At 42.7% G+C, this 22,848-nt stretch overlaps 1 protein-coding gene and 1 long non-coding RNA gene across 12 annotated transcripts in view; one reads left to right on the top strand and one right to left on the bottom strand.

The window, feature by feature from the left end:
• Positions 1–753: 753 nt before the first annotated feature.
• LOC122466079 lies at positions 754–17,132 on the top strand. Its single transcript, XR_006291308.1, has 4 exons — positions 754–1,662; positions 9,471–9,657; positions 12,574–12,785; positions 16,859–17,132. It is a non-coding gene; the product is annotated as an uncharacterized LOC122466079 (long non-coding RNA).
• CAPS2 (calcyphosine 2) overlaps positions 1,679–22,848 on the bottom strand; it is a 59,321-nt gene continuing 38,151 nt past the window's right edge. For 10 of the 11 annotated variants that reach the window (XM_043547650.1, XM_043547653.1, XM_043547660.1 and 7 more), the window contains 5 exons: positions 15,577–15,653; positions 14,535–14,689; positions 9,960–10,079; positions 8,518–8,614; positions 1,679–3,694 (listed from right to left, as the gene is read on the bottom strand). In XM_043547650.1, the coding sequence (XP_043403585.1) occupies positions 3,519–3,694; positions 8,518–8,614; positions 9,960–10,079; positions 14,535–14,689; positions 15,577–15,653 (625 nt within the window). In that variant the 3' untranslated portion in view covers positions 1,679–3,518. Of the gene's footprint in view, positions 3,695–8,517; positions 8,615–9,959; positions 10,080–13,775; positions 13,986–14,534; positions 14,690–15,576; positions 15,654–22,848 lie in introns of those variants that run through there. The other variant, XR_006291306.1, reaches the window with a different exon arrangement.

Here is a 22,848-nt window from a genome sequence, read left to right as displayed (position 1 = left end):
TATAGCATACTGCACTCTGGATCTCCTCAGCTATAAACAGCTCCTAGGGCCTTTAGCAATCAGCATAAGCTAGAGCAGCCTTGAAGATGATTTGTTTTGTTGAGTTCTGTGTTGCAGCAAAGAACTTGCCTTACAGATACAGCTAAATAGCTTTACTGAATGGGAATACCAATACTGAGGGCACCGGCTATTTATGAACATTTAGGCAATGCCAAGAACATCAAACATAGATCTACTAGATATGTTTGAAATGTATTTTGAGGCAGACATTGGGAATCCCAGATTTCTCACAAGTATACGGCCAAGAAGTTTTAATGGTACAAAACTTTGGTAGCAACAAGAGATGCAGTTTAACCACGTTACCTTTCAAGTAAATAATAACGGAAGAAGTCAGGATACACCCAAGTAAAACATTGGGACATTTGAGAAGAGACTAAAAAAAGAAAAAGGGCAAAAAGATTCACAAGTTGGAGTTCTCATTTAATTGGAGGATAGAGGCTACCAGCTTTGTTGTACAAAATAGAATTTTTGGAAAACACCACATTAGCATGAAACATTAGACACTTGAGTCTTTCAGCCTCAGAACTTAATCATTTGATTGGAGATGTGAATCTCCAGTGTCTTGGAGCCACATTTTAGAAGTATTTAGGAATCTAAAAATTCAAATAGGCATCGAATGAGATTTTCAAAAGTGCCAAAGTACCTAACTCCTAAGCACCTTGGCACTTTTGAAAATGCTACTAGGTGCCTAAATACTTTTTAAAAATCTAGCCCTTAGTATTTATTGTGGATGACGGTCGAGGAGAATGTACCTTCAGGATCTAAAGAAAAAAATGTGAGCAAAACAACTACAGACTTATGTTCAACTTTATTTATGTGACAAAGAACAGACAATGACAAGAGCAAGACAAAGACATAAATTGCAAGGGACATGAGCCATAGGGCTTCTGTACAGATAGTTGTTATGCCAGGAATTCATCAAGCAGGGGGGCAGCTTTCTGGGGACCATTCCTGCCCTTCCCATGCGGGCACAGGATGACGAGAGAAGCCATCATCATGGAGATTTTCTCACAAAATATTCCCCCATATTTTTAATGTGAGAAGACAATTTTGCCAATGTATTCTGTAATCTACATGCAAAGGCTGACCCAGCATGTTTTAGCAATTTGGTGAAATTAGGTAAATAGGAATCACGGTCTGAGAAATAGTTTCTTTCTATGAGCTAGCTGATATTAAATTTCCATATTTCCTTCTAGCATTTTGCTGTTTACCAGGAAGAGCATTTTGGGTTTACTACCTTAAAGCTGTAGACCCATATTTAGTTCCCAAATCACTGACACACATACACAAGCAGTGGGTTGAACACATCTCTGCTGTTAACTCCAATGAAGTCAATGAGTTTAATGGGACAGATGATGTGTTTAAAAGATCAGTATAAATGGCATTTTGATGCATGTGTTTTTTAGCACATAAACAAGTGCTTTCCTGTAAAACCTCTACGACAGATATACATGACACCCAGCAGGGGAATCAGGTCCATCTCTTCTCCCCAGCACCAACAATTTCATCCCAGGTAGTCTACAGAATCTCTCCACGGAGGGTAGATTCCAGCAGGAGTGGAGAAGTGTACATTTTATCAACCCCCAAAGGAATGACATCAGGGTAAGCATTCATGGAACTTTTCTTTCTTTAATAGCAGACATGGATACAGGTTTATGGTGGACCAAAAGAACAGAGATAAACCTTCACTTGGAGCTGAATTGATGGGTAAATTATCACAGAATGACAATGGGTAATGTGAAAGGAAAAGGGACATCTTTATTAGGGAGGGGAAATAAAGGGAGTGAGTGACAATTACATAAGAGTTAAGAGGTAAACATAAGCTACATAAGACATGGTTAAATAGGAAATGGTTACAATAAACAAAAATCAGAAAGAACATTAAAAATATAAAAACGGACAGTTAAACATAAAAATAGTAAATACAGCAGGAAGAGATGTTAAAAATGAGCAAGGGTTCAAAATGAGGAGGGGCTACAAGAAACTAACAATCAGACAGCAAGGGGGCATGCGTTAAAAAAATAGGCAAAGGAAAAGGTTATATAGATAGAATAAACCAGCCTGACAAAGAGATTGACCAAAGTCCAACAAATCTCAAGGTCATCCTCAAATTTCTGTGAGCAACAAGTTTTGTCTGACAGAAGAAACTTGTGTTGTCCACGGAACACAAGACAGATCATAAATCAAAATGAAATCAAATAAGTACAAAGCAAACTACATTTTAACAGCACAAGACTGAACATATATAGTCTGACTCCAAATTGGCCCTAGTGTTAAAGATATCTTTCACCAAGACTATTATGAAATATAATTAGAAAAAAATCAATAAGGCATTTTCCATTTCTTAATACAATGAATCTTTCAGGATTCACAAAATATATTTTATTAAAAGGCACAACTGATTAAATATTTACAGTAGTAAGAAAAATTTGAGCGGGGTGTGGACTAGTAATTTAATATTTTTAGTTGTAATTGCTGCTTTCTTAGAAAGGTTTTTCTTTTTTTTAACCTATCAGTTTGGACTAAGGAGTTTACCATTAAGGTTCCACCAAAAATAACGATCATAGCAGCAGAATGTATGCAAGTCACAATCTAGAAAGAGTAAATCTATTATTTGTTTGAAAAAACAATTCAGCAAAAAGTTGTAAGGCCTGAAGTACATTACAGGCCCTGGAACACATTTCTCCAACCTATATGCACAGTATATCCAAACTCTAGTCAAAAGCATCTCTTTAAAATCTTTGGAGAATCTGTGGTTCAATCTACTATGTCTGATGAAGATCAGTAAATATATTCAGAACAAGCTGTATTTTGCTCTGAAAATTAGAACATTAAAAGAAGGTATGCACTGTTCTTAATTTTCTATGCATTTTTAGTATTGTGCATCTCTCCCCAACTCGGGGGAGATAAGAGGGATGACTTGCATCCTTCTCATCAACATAAGAGCCAAGCAGAATCTGGCCCTACGCATTTCATAAAACAAACGTCCTCTTTTATGAGCAACACATTTTAGAGAAAAAACACTGTGTTCATATATAACATATATAGTCAAATCTAAAGCTTCTTAACAATACAACATACAACGGGTACTTATGATGCATAGTAAGTTTTCTCTTGCATGTATCCTTTCACCTATGTTTATATTCTAGATTACTGTTTTTAAAATAAACTACAGTATTTTAATGAGACAAGTGATCCTGCTGCCAGATGGAAATGCACAAAGCTATTACAAATTTTAGTTTAATAAAACACAAAATGTACATAAAAGAAATATTCAAAGGGAGCTTTATGTATAACTTATATACCATTCTGAAAATTTACTCTCAAATATTTTCAGACTATTAAAACAAATTTGAAACATTCATTCAAAAAGTAACTCATATCAAAAATAAATCCTCACTTAATTTACTCCTCATTTGGAGTGGGTTTTTTTTTGACATTCTATATATTCTTCAGTTCTAAATTCCCCAAGCATTCCTTAAAATATTAACAAAATCTTCATCATTCATGATTCCAATACTTAATCCTTCATAGTAATCTTCAAACTCACAATATGACACTTCACCGGAATTGCTGCAGGCATCCTCTAGTGTTTCTAGAAATGAAGATTTAATTTCTTCCTCTGTGGCATCACCTGTTAAAATATTACTTGCCATTAAACACATTCTCAGGAACACTCAATATAAAGCATATGATATAGTTACAGAAAAAAACTTTTTAAATTGTGTCTGTGAAGATTTTTTCCTTTAGCAAACTACAAAATTTTGATTTTAAAATGTATTTGTCCAAAGAAATGACTGCTGTCTTTATTTTTAACCAAAATTTAGTTTACTATACATGGGTAATGCAATCTGAATAGTGGAGATTTGTTTTCACTTGATTTAGGCTACTAGCACTGTCTCATCTTCATAACATTGGACATCTCATCACATTTATCACCACCACCACCACCTCTTCAGTACATCAGTCCAAAACAGATTTAAATGGAGAGTGAGATCAGAGGCTTCTTCAAAGGACTCCAAAACAGAATGATGCAGTATGTAGCACATTTCTAAATTACTGAAAGGTTAATCTTTGTGATTAAGTGAATGTGTTTTAGTGCAATACAAATTCAGAGCTCTAGAAACAGCTTAGGAAATAAAGTTTGCATTCTAAATGAGTTTTTGGATTATAACACACAAAGTGATTTCTTCTTGATCAAGATTACATCCCAAATTACTTTTAGCATAGAAAAGACGTAACATATTTGTAATTCTGAAGATACAATCTGAATGGATTACCACTTCCGAAGTGAAATTTCAATGATTTCAGTGGAGCCAGGATTTCACCCTGAGAGTCCCTGGTCTAAGCATGAGGCCAGTCAGTAATTCCCCTAACTACAGAGTTCTTAGCAGTTAGAGAATCTTATAAGACATCTATCATGATACCTGTTCAATGCCAATACTGTCCCATAGCTTTCCTTGGTTAGTTCCTTTTAGGAGCAGGAAGGAAAAATACTCCAACAATAAATCATGTTAAATGGAAAAATACTCCAGTATGCAAGCTGAATAGTAGAAATTACTCTGTAGGAGAGCAAATGGGTGGCAGCCCACTGAAGTGTATCTCAAAAACTAAGAATTATACTTAAGTAATAGTCCTCTCTCCAAAGATGCCACCTCCTTCCTTGGGCTAGCTATTCCTTTAGCCTTCACGCGTGGCTCACCTTCTCTTCCAGCAGGTGTTTCAGAGTGGTTGTTTTCCTCTTAGTTTTAGGTGTATCAACCTGCCACACCAGGTGGCGAACTGAATGTATATGAGAGGCTCAGACCCTCCCTCTACTTCAGGCTCCTGGACCCCTAAATTGTGCAGAATCTGTCCCCATTACTGTAAACTCTGGCATGCTTCACTTTCCCCCAGGACACTTTCTAACTTAGGAGAGCCCCTTGCAGGATCTGTTCCTGATAACCTCCCCATAGGGAACCACCAACAGGCTTCTGCAGAAAAAAATGTATTTCCATCCTGAAATCTGCAGCCACCCAAGGTTTCTGCAATGGAAAGGAACTGCTTAGGTGAGATAGGCCTAGATGACCCTACTGGCAATTCACATCCCTTGCTGTAGAGCAGTGGTTCTCAAAGCCAGTCCACCGCTTGTTCAGGGAAAGCCCCTGGAGGGCCGGACCGGTTTGTCTACCTGCCGCGTCTGCAGGTTCGGCCGATCGTGGCTCCCATTGGCCACGGGTCGCCGCTTCAGGCCAATGAGGGCTGCGAGCAGGGCGACCAGCACGTCCCTTGGCCCGCGCCGCTTCCCGCAGCCCCCATTGGCCTGGAGCGGTGAACCGCGGCCAGTGGGAGCCACGATCGGCCGAACCTGCAGACGCGGCAGGTAGACAAACCGGTCCGGCCCGCCAGGGGCTTTCCCTGAACAAGCGGCGGACCGGCTTTGAGAACCACTGCGGTAGAGGAAGACAAAAAATAAACCCAAGGTCACTGCCAGTCTGACTTGGAGGAAAATTACTTCCAAATCTGGTTAGGAGTTTCATCATCCTGAGCATGTGAACAAGACACACCAGCCAGGCATTTAAGAAAGAGGATTCTTTCTATCACCTCAGAGCACTGTTCCACCACATCTGCTGTCCCATCTCCAGCTGTGGCCAATCTCTACTGCTTCAGAGGAAAGTGAAAAAAAAACCAGAATACATCTGGCCAATTGTGCTTCAGAGAAAAGCATTGCTTCCGAACCCCTGCAGGCAACCAGCTAAAGCCCTGAAGCATAAGATTTGATTAGTTATTATCTTAGTGCATAGCTGCCACTGTTATGAGCATGATGAGGGCAATGCAGGCAATCTTGTTCTCCCCACAGCCCATAAAGGAAGTGGATAAAGAGGAAAATTCACAGATTTCAGAGGCAGAAGGGACCACCCACATGATCATCCAAACTGTGCATACACACGCCACAGAATTTGTCCCAAAAGCTGGATTAAGGCATAAATTTTAGAAAGATCTCTAAACTGGTTTTAAACAGTCCAAGCAATGGTGAATTCCACCACTCACACTTCCACACAAGTAAGCTTTTCCAATGTGTAAATACCCTCACTGCTAGAAAACTGCCTCATATTTCAAGGTTGAATTTTTAACTTCAGCTTCCAAACACTGGATCTTGCTATGCCTTTGTCAGCAAGATTGAAAAGCCCACACTATCATATAGTCTCTCTTATACACAGTGATCAAGTCACCTCCCAATCTTCTCAATAAGATAAATATGTTGAGCTCCTTAAGCCTTTCATTGTAAGGCTTGTTTTCCAGTCCTTAAGTCATTTTTGTGGCCCTCTTTTGAACTCTCTCCAGAATCTTCACACCTTTTTTGAAGTGTGGGCATCTGAACTGGACAGTTTTCCAGCAGCAATCTTACCAATGCTGTGTACTTCCCGACTGCTATTAGATAGTTCCCTTTTTAATACATCCAGTTTTTTAGAACCATGAAATAATTTGAACACACTTGTTTGAACACTTCTTTTGGAATTAACAGGCTTGAAGTTCCTCAAATGTTGAAATATTTTTTTCATGCAGCTTGAATGTATTCTATTCTATGAAGTCCTAAAGCAATCCCTTGGAAAATTTCCTGCCTCTTCCATAAAGGGGACTGAGTGATTCTACTCAACAGTGCTATGACAGGGGGCAACAGAATAACTTTAATATATGGGAATGCTCCAGGCTTTATGCATTTTGGAAACAACTCAGTTATTTACAAAAAAACAAATAGAAAACCCACTGATTTTTGCGAGGGCTGGAGTTTATTCTGAGTTTTTAGATACAATCTAGAGATAGATGGACTATGCTAGTCTTATAAACTACACAAAATATTTCAAGGAATTAGGAAATATTACTGATAAAAATAATCCAATATTAATTTATTCTATGGAAGTGTGTTCCTGAAATTGGATTTCTTCTATGATTTAAAGTCCTTTTTCTTCAACATGAGATTTAAACCTTGTAAATTCTGTTTTATAGCCCTGAAAAGAAAATGGGCTACACACTGTAAAAATACTTCAAATTATAAACGGATTAGTGAACTACATACCCCAGAAAAATATTAATTGTTTACTCAGAAGGTAGCTTCAATCCTGGATATGTTTAGAGCTGATCTCTGCGGCAATTCAGTGCACAGCAAGCCAGGGTATAAATCTACTGCCCACAAGCCTACCATGCACTAAGTGCCCCTGTGGATCCTGCTGCTTTGTACTATCCGTAGTGCATTTTGATCTATCGTGGCTTCAAACTCTCTCCAATGTGTCCACATCTTTCTTAAATTGTGATGCCCAGACACAGTAAATAGAAAATGGGAGACACAGTACTCCCATTGAGGTCTCATTAGTACCAAGCAGAGTAGGACAATTACCTCCCATAACTCAATAGGACACTCCTGTTAATACACCCCAGAATGTATAAGCCTTTTCACAACTGCATCACATTGTTGACTCATTTAATTTATGATCCACTATAACCATTAGATCATTTTCAGCAGTATTAGCACCTACCAGTTATTCCCCATTTTATAGTTGTGCATTTGATTTTTCCCTTCTTAAATGTACTGGATTTCATCTTACTGATTTCAGACCAATTCTTCTATTTGTCAAGGTCATTTTGAATTCTAATTCTGTTCTCCAAAGTGCTTGCAACACCTCCCAGCTTAGTGTCACCCACAAACTTTATAAGCATCCTCTCCACTCCAAGTCATTAACGGAAATATCAAATAGTTTCGGAACCAAGACTGACCCTTGCAGGATCCCACTAGATACACCTTTCCCAGTTCGACAGTAAACCATTGATAACTATTCTTTGAGTACGGTCTTTCAACTAGTTGTGTACCCACCTTTAGTAATTTCATATAGACCAGATTTCCCTAGTTTGCTTATGAGAATTCATGTGGGACTGTATCAAAACTTTACTAAAATCAAGATACACCATGCCTACTTCTTCCTCATCTCCTGTGCCAATAACCCTGTCAAAGAAGGAAATTAGGTTGGTTTGGCATGATTTTTTTTACCAAATCCATGCTATTTCTTATAATCCTATTACCTGGTGGGTGCTTATACTCTGATTGTTTAACAGTTTGGTCCAGTATCTATCCAGGTATCAAAGTTAGGCTGATGGTCTATAATTCCCTGGTCAGATCTAATAAGACAGACAAATTACAGGTGACCAGAGGATCACAGAAGTGTAGGACTGATAGGGACCTCAATAGACTATCTAGTCCACTCCCCTGCATTCAAGGCAGGACTAAGTAGTAACTAGAGCTTTCCTAACTGGTGTTTGTCTAGGTGTTTTGACCAGAGGACAAAATAATTCTAATTAACAACCTCAAGTCCAAGCCACTAGGAAACACAGCTTATAATAGCAGCAACAATTCACAGGTACTGTATCTCTGCCAACAAGTAAGATCAGTTAACTAATTAAAATATTTCTTTTTACATGAATTACCTGATAACACTCGAGAGTGTTTCTTGGCACAATAACACTTTCTGATATCTACCATAGGTATACTGCCAGTTTTGTTGAAATCAAGTTTCATATAAGCCTAAGCAAAGATAAAAAGGAAATGAGGTACAGAAGTTAGCAGAAATTATTACATGAATGTATTTAATTACATCAGATATTTTTATGTCCAATATAACAGATTTGCACTTACACTGAAATACTTACATATTTTACATGACCAATCTCAGCCTGCAATTTAGTCAGAAAACTGACTCAAAACATTGTGGGATTCCATAGTTATTTTTTCTCAGTGACTTCTATATAAAATTTAAACATCTTTTTTTCCCCACTAATACTACAGATTCAACCTAGGATCTGAAATCAAGCTGTATTGTCTCTGCCTTTTGCAACAACAGTAAAAGATTCTGTAATCAGTTCTTAATTGACAACTAGTTATATGGGGCAGAAAAAGAACTCAGTTAAATTTCCAGTAACCGTATTGCATTGACACTACTGCATCTGAAGAAGTGGTGTTTTACCCACGAAAGCTTATGCCCAACTAAATCTGTTTGTCTTTAAGGTACCACCAGACTCCTTGTTGTTTTTGTGGATACAGACTAACATGGCTACCCCTTGATACTTTACTACTAGCACTAGTAATTCAATCTTTATTTCAGTGGCATTACTCACACAGTGTGGGACTCAAGACTAGGAAAACCAGGTCCTCTAGGAATAAAGATACCAAAAAGCAGGGCATTGTTCTCAGTATTTAACAACTTCCAGTCACTACAATATGGGGTGGATTCTAACAAGGGTCCTAGAAAATGAAAGGCTCCACAAATTACATTACCAATCACTTCATCTATCCAGTTTTCATACATGCACCATCTCACAAAATGGTACTTTAAATAAATAAAAGTGATATCTTGCGCTGACACTGTGCTTTTCAATTGTAGATCTCAAATGGTTTATAAAAGAGGTCAGTGTCATTATCCCCATTTGACGGAAGGGGAAATTGAGGCACACAGCTGACGTGACTTGCCCAAAATCAACCAACAGGATTATGGCAGAACCAGGAATGAAAGGTAGCTCTTCTGAGTCCCAGTCCAGTGACCTATCCACTAGACCGCACTGTAAGAGTGGGTAAGTATAGAGAGCACGCTAATAACTCATGAAATAATGGAAATTTTTTGGTGCCAGTTGCAGAAATCAAAACTGAGTAGATCCACACAAGCAAAGCAAACGCAGCCCTTTAAATCTATATTTAGATTAGTTTAACAAACGAGCACGACATTCTTAGATGCCTAAATTTCAGATACACAACTTAAACAAAAAAAAATCAAAAACTGTAATATATTACTGACCAAAAACAGGCATTCAACAATTTCAGATTTTTCTCATTTATATTGTTATATCCATATTTAGAATAATTAAAATGAACTTACTTTTCTAACAAATGCTTTTCGATACTCATTCATTTCCCCAATAATGGCGCGAGTGAACTCCCCATAATCGACTTCATCATTACAGTTGTCATCAAGAATAAGCCACAAAGACTCAAAATCCTGCAATTTAAAAAGAGTGACTTTCCAGAGTTACGTCTTACAAGACCTGTCTGAACATAAGCTAGTCAGCTCCATATATAATAGACTCTATTACAAATTAATAAGAGAATCACATTATTAAGGAAAGACTGCAACTGCACTCACCAAAATGCAAACAATTATGTAAGACAGACTGACCATTGGTAGTTAAAGCAAGGACTAAGGGCTTGATCCCACCCTCTAGGACAGGGGAGGGCAAACTACGGTCCATGGGCCGGATCCGGCCTGTCAGGGCTTTCAGTCCAGCCTGTGGGATTGCCAGTCCCGTGGCGCAGCGGGGCTAAGGCAGGCTCCCTGCCTGCCCTGGCCCCACGCCACTCCTGGAAGTGGCTGGCACCACGTCCCTGCAGCTCCTGTGGGAGGAAGGAGCAGAGGGCTTTGTGCGCTGCCCTCACCTGCAGGCACTGCTCCCTGCAGCTCCCACTGGCCAGGAATGGGGAACCGTGGCCAATGGGAGCTTCGGGGGTGGTACCCGCAGGCGAGGGCAGTGCGCGGCAGAGCCACCTGCCCCACCCCATCCCCAGGAGCCACTGCCGGACATGCTGGCCACTTCCGGGAGCGACACGGGGACAGGGCAGACAGGGAGCCTGCCTTAGCCCCACTGCGTACTGCTACCACCCCAGAGCCGCTCAAGGTAAGCAGCGCCAGGCTGGAGCCTGCACCCTGAACCCCTCCTGCACCCCAACCCTCTGCCCTGAGTCCCCTAACCCCCTGCCACACCTCTCCTGCACCCCAACCCCCTGCCCTGAGCCCCCTCCTGCACTTCACACCTCTTGCCCTGAGCCCCTTCCTGCACACCGTACCACCTCCCACACCCCAACCCCCTGCCCCAGCCCTACATTCAGGGCCGGTGCAACCACTAGGTGAACTAGGCAGTTGCCTAGGGAGCCAGGTGGTTGGGGAGGCCAAAAAGCGGTGCTCTGGCTCGGCAAGGAGGAGCCGCCTTCCGTAGGCGCCGGAGAGCCAGAGCTTTGGCTTGCGGGGGTGGTGAGCACCAGCCATGGAGGAGCCAGTGCGGCACAGGGGGGCAGCAGCCCTGCAAAGACAGCTGCGCCCCCCCACCCCCTCCTGGCCAGGCTACAGCCCAGTACCCCCCCACCACTGGGGGCTCCTGCAGGCTGCAGCAGATACATGCGGGCACTGGCCCCCATGCGCCCCCCACCTCCCCCCTTCACCGCACTTGGGTTCTGTGGCTCCCGGGGGTGTGAGCCTCAGCACTCTGCAGGGGAGGGGCTGTGCTTGCGGCAGCCCAGCAGCGTGTTTTGCCTCCACGTGGAGCCAGAGTCTGACCGGCATGGGCATGGTAAGGGGAGTCCCGGGGCCAGGGGGCAGTCAGGGAGCAGGGGGAGGGTTAGATGGGTCAGGAGTTCTGGGGGTCCTGTCAGGGGGCGGGGAGTGGTTGGATGGGGTGTGGGAGTCCCAGGGGTCTGTCTGGGGGTGGGGGTGTGGACAGGGGTTGGGACAGTCAGGGGACAGGTAAGGGGTAGGGTCCTAGGGGGGCAGTCAGGGGACAAGGAACGCGGATGGGGGGTTGGGGGTTCTGAGGGGGGCAGTCAGGGGGTGGGAAGTGGGAGGGAGTGGATGGGGGCGGGGCTCTCCCCGTCCTCTTTTTTGATTGTTGAAATATGGTAATCCTAGGCGAGGGGGGCGCATGCATCCGCTGCAGCCTGCAGGAGCCCCGGGGGGGGGGGGGGGGGGGGGGTGCTAGGCCGCAGCCTGGGTAGGAGAGGTGGGGGGGCACGGCTGCTCCCTGCTAGTGGCGTGGCCACCTTTCCAGGACTGCCTCCCCCCTGCACCGCGCCAGCTCCTCCATGGCTGGGGCTCGCCACCACCACAAGCGGGACGCTCTGGCTCTCCGGTGCCTCTGGAAGGCGGCTCCTCCCTGCCGAGCTGCTACAGTGGCCCAAGCCCGGCAAAGCCAGTGAGTGGACTCGGGACGGGGGCCACCGAGGTGGGGTGGGAAGGGGAGGGCTCATGGGGGAGCTGTGCACCCTCCAGGGGAGTTGAGGAGGTGGGGAGGGGGGAACCTGGTCTGGGGAGCAGTCCCTGGGCACAGCTGGCCCCTGGGGTCTATAAAGGCTCATTTGGTTCATTGAGGGGCAAATCCCATGTGCAGGGTGGGGGAAGGTGCAAGGTGTAAGTTTCACCTAGGGCACAAAATATCCTTGCACCGGCCCTGCCTACATTCATGGCCCTATGTACAATTTCCCCACCCAGATGTGGCCTTTGGGCCAAAAAGTTTGCCCACACCTGCTCTAGGAGAATATCAAACCCTCTGAAATTCCCAGAGTTTACTGAGAACCCATAAAAGCTTTAAAACCTATGCCACGGCTATTTAGGAGGCAAATAAATCCCACTTCTCCTGTAGCAGAGATGCAGCAAAATCATACCCCACAGAATTTTTCAGGACTAAATAACCACTTGATAAACCCAGACTGTCTTTACTCAATCTCAGAACCCAGCACCTCCTGCTGCAAGAAATTATCTTATTTTACAGAGAAGATTATTTAAATCCATTTCCCCTCAATGTCAACAAAACCAGCCAAGAGCAGCAATAGAAGCAATACTCTTTCCAAGAATTCAGGACAGTAACACAAGCAACAGTCATGGGAGCACTAATGGCAATCAGAGACACCACATATGACTAACCCCTGCCATTCCTGGATGGTAAGAGTAGATAATTCCTGAGATCCTTAACTAACAGCTTGTCAACATCTATTACTCCTAGGGGAATTCTGTGCTCCCCCCCCAAAAAAAAGTATGCAACAAAAATTAAAAATTCTGTGCACAATATTTTAAAATTCTGCAAAAATGTTTATATTTTATTTGTCAAAACAACATAATATAATCACACCAGTTTCAATTATTTTTGGTCATTTATTTCAAAATACCTGTCAGCAAGTACATCTGTAACAATACAGACAACAAAATAGATTCATGAAATGTTTTTTTGACAAATAGACTCCTTACTGGGCATATTCATACAGAACTCTGAGTAATAATTCATTTAAACTATAATACAAAACTGTATTTCCCGCACCTCTCAGAAGCAGTGCAAAGCTTGGGGGAGTCAGGGGTAATGGAGGAGCTGAGGGAGAGGGAAGTAAATCGCTGGGACGGAGCCTCGGTGTGAACTTGAAGGGCTGTTGGGTGTGGGTAGGAAAAAGTATGGAACAAGTTGGAGGGGCAGGGGAGGGATTGTTAGGGAGCTTCCCGCATGAAGACCCTGGCTGACCCCAGCCTCTCCCATTCAGTCAGGTACATCTGCCTTTGCCCCCATGTGTCCTTGCACCCCCTGTCCATGTGCCCCTCATCCCCACTCAGACACCCACTCTGCCCATCCCCATGTGGCCCTGCACACCCTCCCCAACCCCATGTAGCTCTGTGCCCCCCACCCAGCCACCCCCGTCCCTATGTGTCCCTGTCAGCCACCCCCTATCCCCATGTGTCTCTGTCCCCCACTCAGTCACCCCTTGTCCCTATGTAGCTCTGCACCCCTCCCCATCACCATGTGGCCCGTGCGCCTCCCTCCCTACTGTGCCTCCACTTCCATTCAGCCCCTGCCTCAGTCTGTCCTCCCTCACTATCCCTTATAAGCCTCTGTCTGACCCCCGCAGTACCCCACACTGTCTGTCTCCCCATAGCCGGTCTCCTGACTTGGCCCGCTGCAACGAAGGCGGGCCTTTCTCTCATCCCTCACTGGTGAGGAGCTGCTGCTTTGTTCTATCACCACAGGGCCCTCTGGTGGACAAAAGGCGGAACTGAAGAAGTTACTTTCTGCTGGGAGCTGCTGCTATTCTTGCACCACATCTCCCTTTGGTGGGCAAAAAGGCAGAACTGCAGCAACATTTTCACAGACGCTTTTTTCTGCGCAAAAAATTAAAAATATGCAGGACTCATTAATTATGCACAGGCACAGCAGCTCAGAATTCCCTCAGGAGTAATCTATTTTGGCAATGGGACTCTACCACCCAATCTAATACATGGAATAGTCTAGACTGCAATAAAGAAACTACCAGTGAAGGATACAGAAATCGTAAGCTACCAATCAGTCAGTAACCTTTTTTTAAGCAAGTTTCTCCCACCCTACCTATCAACTGGAAGTATACTAGCTCTCTCTCAATTAGGCCCCAGGATTTTTTTTTTATTGTTAGTATTTTAAAGGAGACCTGCAAAAGAAACAAAATTGGGTTGTGCCCTTTCTGCTTCTTTATGATATTTAAATAAGGCCTGACTGTTACTTTTTTAAAAGGGTTTCATATGGAACTGAAAGTAGAAGTACCGAAAACCACAAAAAAGCAGCAAATATAGTTATCAAACTGCAGATTTAAATGAAGGCAAGTAGCGACTCCATAAACTTTTAGAAGACAATCGCTTTGGAATCACACTCTTGATTACAGCTGCATCAAGACTTACCTTTTCAGGCACTTCTAAATGAAATACTGTTAGAGCTCGTTTAAAGACTGCCTTAGAGAAAGCGCCATCTCTCTTCCGATCCAGTTCTCGAAAGTATTTTCCTAATCCTGTTACAACACGAACTCCCCTTTTACTTAGCTTCTCTTTAAGTATACCTAAGCATCAGGAGAAATAAAGGAAACAATGTTTACATGAAGATGTTTTGAAGGTGTTTTTCCAAAAAACTCCCACTTACCACACTGCTTGTTAAACAGCACATCCATGCATCCAAGTTCTCTTGTTTTTGAAGTATAAGGGTTCTCAACACTGCCCTGCAGTTTGGAATGTGAGATGTGAATAGCAGTGCACACCAAAATGCTGCACTCTAAATCCCCCATGTGGACCCCATCAGCATGAACTTAAAGGTTCCTACTTTGCATTAATGTAGTCCTGTTTGAAGAGAATTATGTTAATCTGAAACAGCAAAGTCTTCTCTCCGAAAGTCTATCAATTGCAGTGTACAGATGAATTAAACCTTCCAGTGAACACAAAAAAAATGTGCACTGACATCTTTATTTGTAAGCAAAATATTTAATATGTATGGAAATCTAGAACACATCCAGTGTATTAAGAATTACCAAAAGAGCTATCCAACATAAAGCTATTTTCTCAATGCTGTATCAGTGACAAATGGGCAAAATATATTAAAATTCAGTGTCACATGAATGGGGTTCTTAACATTTATTTCGTATGCGATGTCATGACTGAAAGCAACATTTTACACATTACATTTGTAACTAATCTACACATGAGCTTGTGCTGGGCTTTTCCTTTGTCAAAAAAAAATGAAAATTCTCAAAGAACACACATACATTAAAACAGAAACTGAAAGACATTATTCCTTTTCTCTGTTGCCAGTAGTAATAATTATTGTACTAAAAAATATCTTGCATGTGTTTATTTCTTTAAAAAAGAAATTATCTAAAACTTTGTTAGTGCTCTTTTAGATGAATAGCAAAGACACTAACAAAAAATTAAACATAATTGTGTTAAGTATACAAACCTTGAACAACCTTGAAAACTCTGCTCTCATCAATCTCTTGCTGGGTAATGTCTTGCTTGATTCCCACAGAAGTAGTTCTAAAATTAATCAGTTCATAATGATAAAGTTAACTATATTACCAAAACAAAAAGATTGCGACCAAAAATATTCTGAACAGAAAAAAATATCATTGTTCTTATATCACTCATCAGCACATTGAGTGCCTGAACGTTAATATATACTGGCATACAAAATGTTCTTGTGTGATAGCAATAGGAATGAGAAATTTCTTACCTGATAATCTTCTGTTAGCAGTTTCTCTCATTCATCACTAATAAGAAACACTTCTCACCTGTGGAATTCAGCAGCCATGGTATTGCTGGAGGCTCCAGTACTAAGCCCCTTTCTTTAGTTTAGGCCACCAGATGAGTTTTCCCAAAGCTGTAGAAATACTCCAGCAACCAATTATTAGCATTAAGATGACAAACTGATAGAATATATAAATAACCTTAAGGTAATTATACATCTAGGTCTCCATTTAGAGAAAATTTTCAATTTGTTACAACAAATTGTGTTACAGTCATTTACCAGACTGGTAGGGCGGATTGAATAAGAAGAGAAGCTGCTAACAGAAAGAAAATTATCAGGCAAGAAATTTCTCACTCTGCTGAACAGCTTCTCTCCTCATTCACCACTAATGGGAAGCAGTGAGCAATGAATCACAGAAATAGGAGGCACAGGATAAGCAGAATTTTAATTATTATCAGAGTCAAATAATTAGCAGAAATAGAAGACCCTCCAAACAGAGCAAGAGTTTTGTCATTTCAGGAATTATTTTGGAATAAACCCAGCAACATCTTCCTACCATTCTGCAGCGGAATGGAACCCTACTTTGCAAATCTTCCTCTGACAACTCTCATACACATAGACCTTGTTGAGGGAGTCCTGACTCCCCTTCATAGTTTCCCCCAGGTGCAGGATTTTAACATCTTGCCTGCAACAACTTTGAGGCCCTCGGCCTCTATCTTGGATAAAATGAAATGAACAAGGAACAACTGGGATCTGTAATCTGACTGATTTGGAGGTTGCCCTGTAATAATTTATTGATACTATATGTTGGCCTGGTTACTGCAATATGTTTTCTGTATGACTATATTGGTTTAACACACTTGGGGGTCAGTCTAGAAGGAGGAGATGGCTCCTGACAGCAATCCACCCATCAACTGACAGGTTAGAGTCGTTAAGGGCCAATTCCAGAACTGTTCGTTTTGATTATATTAGAATTGACTATCTCTGTCTCCAGCGAACCTACAAAACTGGTTCTGACTAGGAACAACCAAGGACCCATCTAACACAGAACAAAAAACTCTGGCAGGATTTAAAGGAGCAGCCTCTCAAGAAAAAGCTGGCAGCTGTTCAGGGGAATCTAGCAGACACAGGAACCAGCCATGGGTGTCTGAAGTTATGTCTCCCTTGGTTACCATCAGTAGATGGCAAGATTGATGTGTGTATGCTGCTTTAAAACCTTTTTTTCCTTCAGTGCTTTGTTTCTACTGCTAAACAAACAATACATTTATTTTAAGAAGTCTGTGTGGTCACTATTTACTTCTGGCTGCAGTCTCCCGAACTCACTCGGAGTTGCAGGGTAACAACAATTGATACACAGGGTGCCATAGCCCAAACTTGACTAAAAGCAGGAGAATTGCAAAATTCCACCCTGGGGTGGGTAAAGGCTCTAGAGGGTGAGCTCACAAAGACAATCAAGGGACCAGAAGTGCAGTTAGCTCTGTAACCCTAATGCCCATTTATGCTTCAACATTCAGAGGTGCTAAACACTGCAACAAAATGATGGAGGAATCATTTCACAGAAATTGTGGAAAGAAGAATTCACTCTGAACAGAAAGGCTTCCGGAGCTAAAAGAACAACCTTTTCCTACAACAATAGTCGAGTTGTTCTTGAATGGACAGAGGAACTAATTGAGAATTCAGTCTTTTGGACCTAATGGCAACTAGAAAGTCCTTCCACAGACCTGTCAAGATTAGTCAGAATGACAGATTAAACACCTGATGATACTCAAATGGGGAGCCCACCTGAAGAACTATGCTAGAACTATTACCTACTTTTCTGTGGTTGAAGGACTCTAATCAACCATCCTGGAGAAACTCTAGTGTGGCTGAGATCACCAGAATTTTGTGGTTATTATTATAACTTGTATTATGGTAGTATATGGACACCAGGGCCCCATTGTGTTGGGCATTGTACAAATAAAGAGCCAGTCCCTGCCGCAAAGAGTTTTCTGTTTCCCCTCACACCAGAAACATAATTTGACCAGATCAATTAATGAAATTTCCTCGTTGAGTTCTGTCTGGATACCAAAAAGTACTGATGAGACTAATGCGAGAAATCCCACTGAACTACACATCTTTTCTGATGCCCAAGCTGTTAATGTAGATTGTCCAGATCCATATGAAGGAGAAGTCCTTGCTTCAAGAAACCTGTGTTTTCTGCAAGTGCAATGGAAGGGGGTGAAGGCACAACTTTGCAAACTGGACCACCTGTATGTGGCCCAAGAGTTGCAGACACATTCAAACTGTCATGGAAGGCTGAGATTGCAGACTGAGGCAAAGATGGCTAATTGTCTGAAAATGGTCAGTCAGCAGGAATGTTCTTGACAGCATGGAATCTAACAGAGTCCCAGTGAATTCTATTTTTTGAGTGGAAGCCAAGATTGACTTTCCGGTGTTTAGATGAGACCCAGACAGTCGAGTAAGTGCAGTGTGGTGCTAATTTGAGCAAGAACTTGCTCTCTGGATCTGCCCCTCAGTATCCAGTCAGCCAGATACAGGAAAATGTAAAGCCCCTTCTTCCTGAGATACGCTGTACCAATGACCATGCATTTGGTAAAAACACAGGGGGAAGAAGAGGGGCCGAATGGAAGCTCTCAAGGCTGAATCCCAACTCTGTCACTCCGAGTGCAGAAGTGGGGCCCACAAAGATTTTAAAAATTAATACGTGCCACTCCAGGCTTGTATTAAACTCCCAAGTTTTTCTTACAGCTTTTCTCTGACCTTGGCTTGGTAAACGCTGCCACCACTCAAATGCAAAAAAACACCTTTAAAACCAGGAAGGAGTACTTGAGAATTCCTCCCTGTGGGGTACTCTCAAGTCCTTTCACCACCACCCCTCTGGGGAAGAGCTGAGAAAGAAAACAAAGGAAATTAACTGTGGCTATCAGCTAATCAAACGACATGCACAAATCTCTTAGGACACCAAAAATCCAATCCTGTTCTTAAAAAAGGTAAATTTTATTAAAAACAAAAGGGAAGAAAATAACTTATGCTTGTTAGATTTTAAAATAGCAATTCCAAAAATCAAGCACCCAAAATAGCTTTCTTGGGGGTTAGCTTAAAGGTTACAAGCAAACAAAAGCATCTGGGATTAGCACAGAGGAGTCCACAAGCCAATAAGAAATAAAAGAAATAACCCTAATCGCATCTAGCCAAACATTCTGAGCTACTTACACATTTGGAGTTCAGATAAATAGTTCTAGGCATGATCGGATGATTTATGATCATACCTCGCTTAAGTTGCTTATAGCATGGCTGCTCTGTCCCTCCAGCCCAGAGAACAACAGACAATGGGAAAGTTTCTTTCCAAATTCTAAAAAATTCTACCTTCCCATTGGCTCTTTTGGTCAGGTGTCCACTTTTTTTTTCTTTTCTTTTCCTGGGGGACTTTTTAACCCTTTACAGGTAAAGCAAGTAAAGAACAGCTACCAAGAGGGATTTTACAGCTAACTGGCTGGCTGGGCATCCATCAAAGGGAGCTATCCCCCTCCACACACACACTTTATTTGTCACAGAAGCACTGTGTACTAAAAGTGGCATTCCGCCACGATGAACCAAAGGAACTTTCTGTGGCTTGGTAAAATCGCCAGGTGAAAGTAGGTGTCCTGAAGGTTCAGAGCAGCAAACAAGTCATTCTGAGACAACGCAGGGAGGATAATTGATGGAATGACCATTCAGAACCTCACGTACTGGATCTATTTGTTGAGTCCACTAAGGCTGAGGATGGATCTTACTCCTCCCTTGGATTTGGGTATTGGGAAGTAGGAATTCTGGCGGACCCTCATCCACTGCCAGCACAGAGCAGACCTGCTTGAGGAGCAGTATCACATGAGAGGGGTCATTGAAGAGGGACGGAGAGGGAGGGTGGAGAGCAGCTGGATGGCATAACCTGCTCTGATGGTGCTTAGGACATAGCTGTTGGAGACCGCAGGACCTCCCAGAACATGTCTTCTTTGCTGCGTCTTGGATGTTTTCTCATCTGGAAGAGATGCTCAGCTGGGGTGTGTGGGGTGTTTCTGAAGGCCACATCTGGTGAAGAACAGAAGCGGGATTGTTAAATTCAGCATTGAAACATTTCAGTTAAATACACCTTTTGCAACACTGCCATCACTTTCTCACTGACCCTAGCCAGGCACACATCTCTGCGAACACCCAAAGCATGGTGAGTTTTGGTGGGCGGGGTGTGGGGGTGGAGGGCGCTCAACATGGGGAAAAAGAGCACACACTTTGCAAGGGTCTAGGGAACAAATTCTAAAATTCTCCCACACTTTTCCACAGGCATGGGTAATTCTAGCAGACATCTCACTGTGAAGGGTAAGCAGGAAAACGAGGGTACATCTACTCCATGCTTGTGGCTTCCACCCTGCTCCCTATGCTGCTCGCCTATGTGCTGCTTTGGTCCCCGCACAAGCGATTGCTGAATGGCACGGGAAAGTTTCCTTCAATGGGGGAAGGAACAAAGCTGCTCTGCCATGGAACCTTCAGCAGAGGATTGCCAAGTACCTCCAGGAAACTTTCCTGGAGATCGCTCTGGAGGATTCCTGTGAGATCTCGGCATGCATCAACACCCAGTTCTGCCACACTGATTGGCTACACAGGGAAATGTCCAGCTCATAGAAACACAGCCAGCCTCACACATTTCTATGCCCTGAACCCACCTCCACACTACACAAGTCACAGACACTTACCAGAAGTCTCATCTCCTGCTTCTTGCTAATCGGAGAGTGACTGCTGAGACAGGCTAGACACCTTGGGAGTGGAGAACAGTTCCTGGCTGCCTGCCCCACTGGGCGACCCTGCCGGAAGCTGCACATCCTCATCTAATGCTGCCTCTTCATCAATAACTTCGTCCTCCGGGTTTGGTCCTCTTTCTGCCGCCTCCGTGCCCTCCGAAGTATCCATGGGGCTCTTGGCAATGGAGGTGGGGTCGCCACCGAGGATGGTATTCAGCTCCTTATAGAACCACCAGATCTTAGGTGACACACCTGAGCAATGGTTTGCCTCCCTTGCCTTATGGTATGCCTGCCTCAGCTCCTTTATCTTCACTCTGCACTGCAGCGTGTCCCCATCATAGCTGTTTTCACACAATCCTTGAGAAATCTGCCCGTAGATATCCCAATTCCTGCAGCTCAGGCACAGCTGGGACTGCACAGCTGGGACTCTCCCCATATACTGATCAGATCCAACAGCTCTGCAGTGGTCCAAGCGGGAGAGCATTTGCTGCGATAACCCGCCATGGTCACCTGGGAATGTGTGATGAGACCTCTCCACGCCGAGCAAACAGGAAATGGAATTTCAAAAATTCCTGGGGCTTTTAAGGGGGAGGGGAGGACGGTTATTTATCTGGCTGCAGGGCAGTGGAGTTCAAATTGCTGACCAGAGCAGTCAGGATGGGCATTGTGGGACATCTCCTGGAGGCCAATTAAAGCGATGAAATGAAGCGTGGTGTCTACACTTGCACTTTCTCGACAAAAATGTGGACAGAAAGATGTAAATCTCTTGTGGAGGTGGCTGTATTTTGTCACCAAAACCAGGCATTCTCCCCAGCAAAAGTTGCCTCGCAGTGTGTACTCACTCACTGTTTGGGTTGACAAACGGCACTTTTGGTGACAAAACATGGTAGGGTAGACAAGGCCTCACCGTTTTGGGCAGAAGTCAAGGCCCTACATACCTATCCAACAAAAAAGCCCCCATGCCCTGGTAGTATGAGGGTCAGTGACTTATGGCAGCGGGGTATATCTCCCCTAAAAAACTGCCTATAGTGCCTCTTGGTCTTGGCTTACTGCTTGCACTCTGCTGCCACACTGGGAGAGACAGGGAAGCCATTTAAGAGGTGTTGTACCAGAGAAGCTAGGAGGGGTTAAAGCCTCAATACTCCAGTAATTCCTCACCTCAGAAAAGGGAAAAAAAGAAACTGAAATGAAGTAACTACTGCACAAAAAATCATATAAAATTTAAAGTTATAAAACAAAATGGTTGAGAGAAACTGAACCACCAACTTGCTTTGCCACTTGAGGCAGAAAATTCAGTGGCCTGAGCTGAAGGGCAAGACTCAGTCCTGAAGTCTTCAGGACAACACTAGACCATTTCTGAATTCCAAAGGTGGGAAGTATTACTATTAGTGATGAATGAGGAGAGAAGCTGTGCAGCAGAAAGAATATATTCATGAGGGGCAAAATGCCTTACATGGATTATCAACAGTTAAACTCTTGTCCTCCATTTTGTGAAAACCTTGCCATAATTAGAAGGGAAAAATAGCTGTAAATATCATATTGATATATATTACTGGACACTACAATATGCAGATAAGTTATAAATTTTAAGGGCCTGCTTCTCATTTATGGCATGGCCCCTTTACACCATGGCAGTGCAATGGGGCCATAAAGTGTGTATTACTGTAATTGAAAACAGGTTTTATATAGCTAGGCATTTCGATAGACAACATGAAATTTGCAGCAATAGTCAATTAAGTTGTTCTAATAAAGTCTTTAGATACCCAATGACTGTCTTAATTGCGGCATCATTATTGCTTTTATAGGACAGGATGATTTAAATCTTTAAATATATATTATAGGCTAACATTGACTCCTCACCATAATCTGAGTCAACAAATTCCATGAAAGTACATCTTAAAATCACTTAATAGAATTAGAATGGTTCAGACCACACAGTAATGGAATCAATCTTCAAACAAAATTATTTGTAGCAAGAACTACTGTATTGACAATGAAATCCAGAAACCCAAAGGAAGGAATTAAATGCACATGACAGTTTACTTTTGCAGAGAGATTCAGCTGAGAGTCTGATTTACAAAATAATGTACATTCAATGATTACCCATTCATCTAGCTGTTACAAAGGTGACATAAGTTTTTTAAAAGTTCCCTTATTTTAATGCATGAAACAAGTGAATTTATCAAAGCCTATTTTGAAAGAATAAATGTAG

The sequence above is a fragment of the Chelonia mydas genome, chromosome 1 (genome assembly GCF_015237465.2).
Source record: "Chelonia mydas isolate rCheMyd1 chromosome 1, rCheMyd1.pri.v2, whole genome shotgun sequence".
Lineage (NCBI taxonomy): Eukaryota > Metazoa > Chordata > Testudines > Cheloniidae > Chelonia > Chelonia mydas.
The sequence above is the reverse complement of the archived record's forward strand: the minus strand, read 5'-3'. Positions and strand labels throughout refer to the sequence as shown.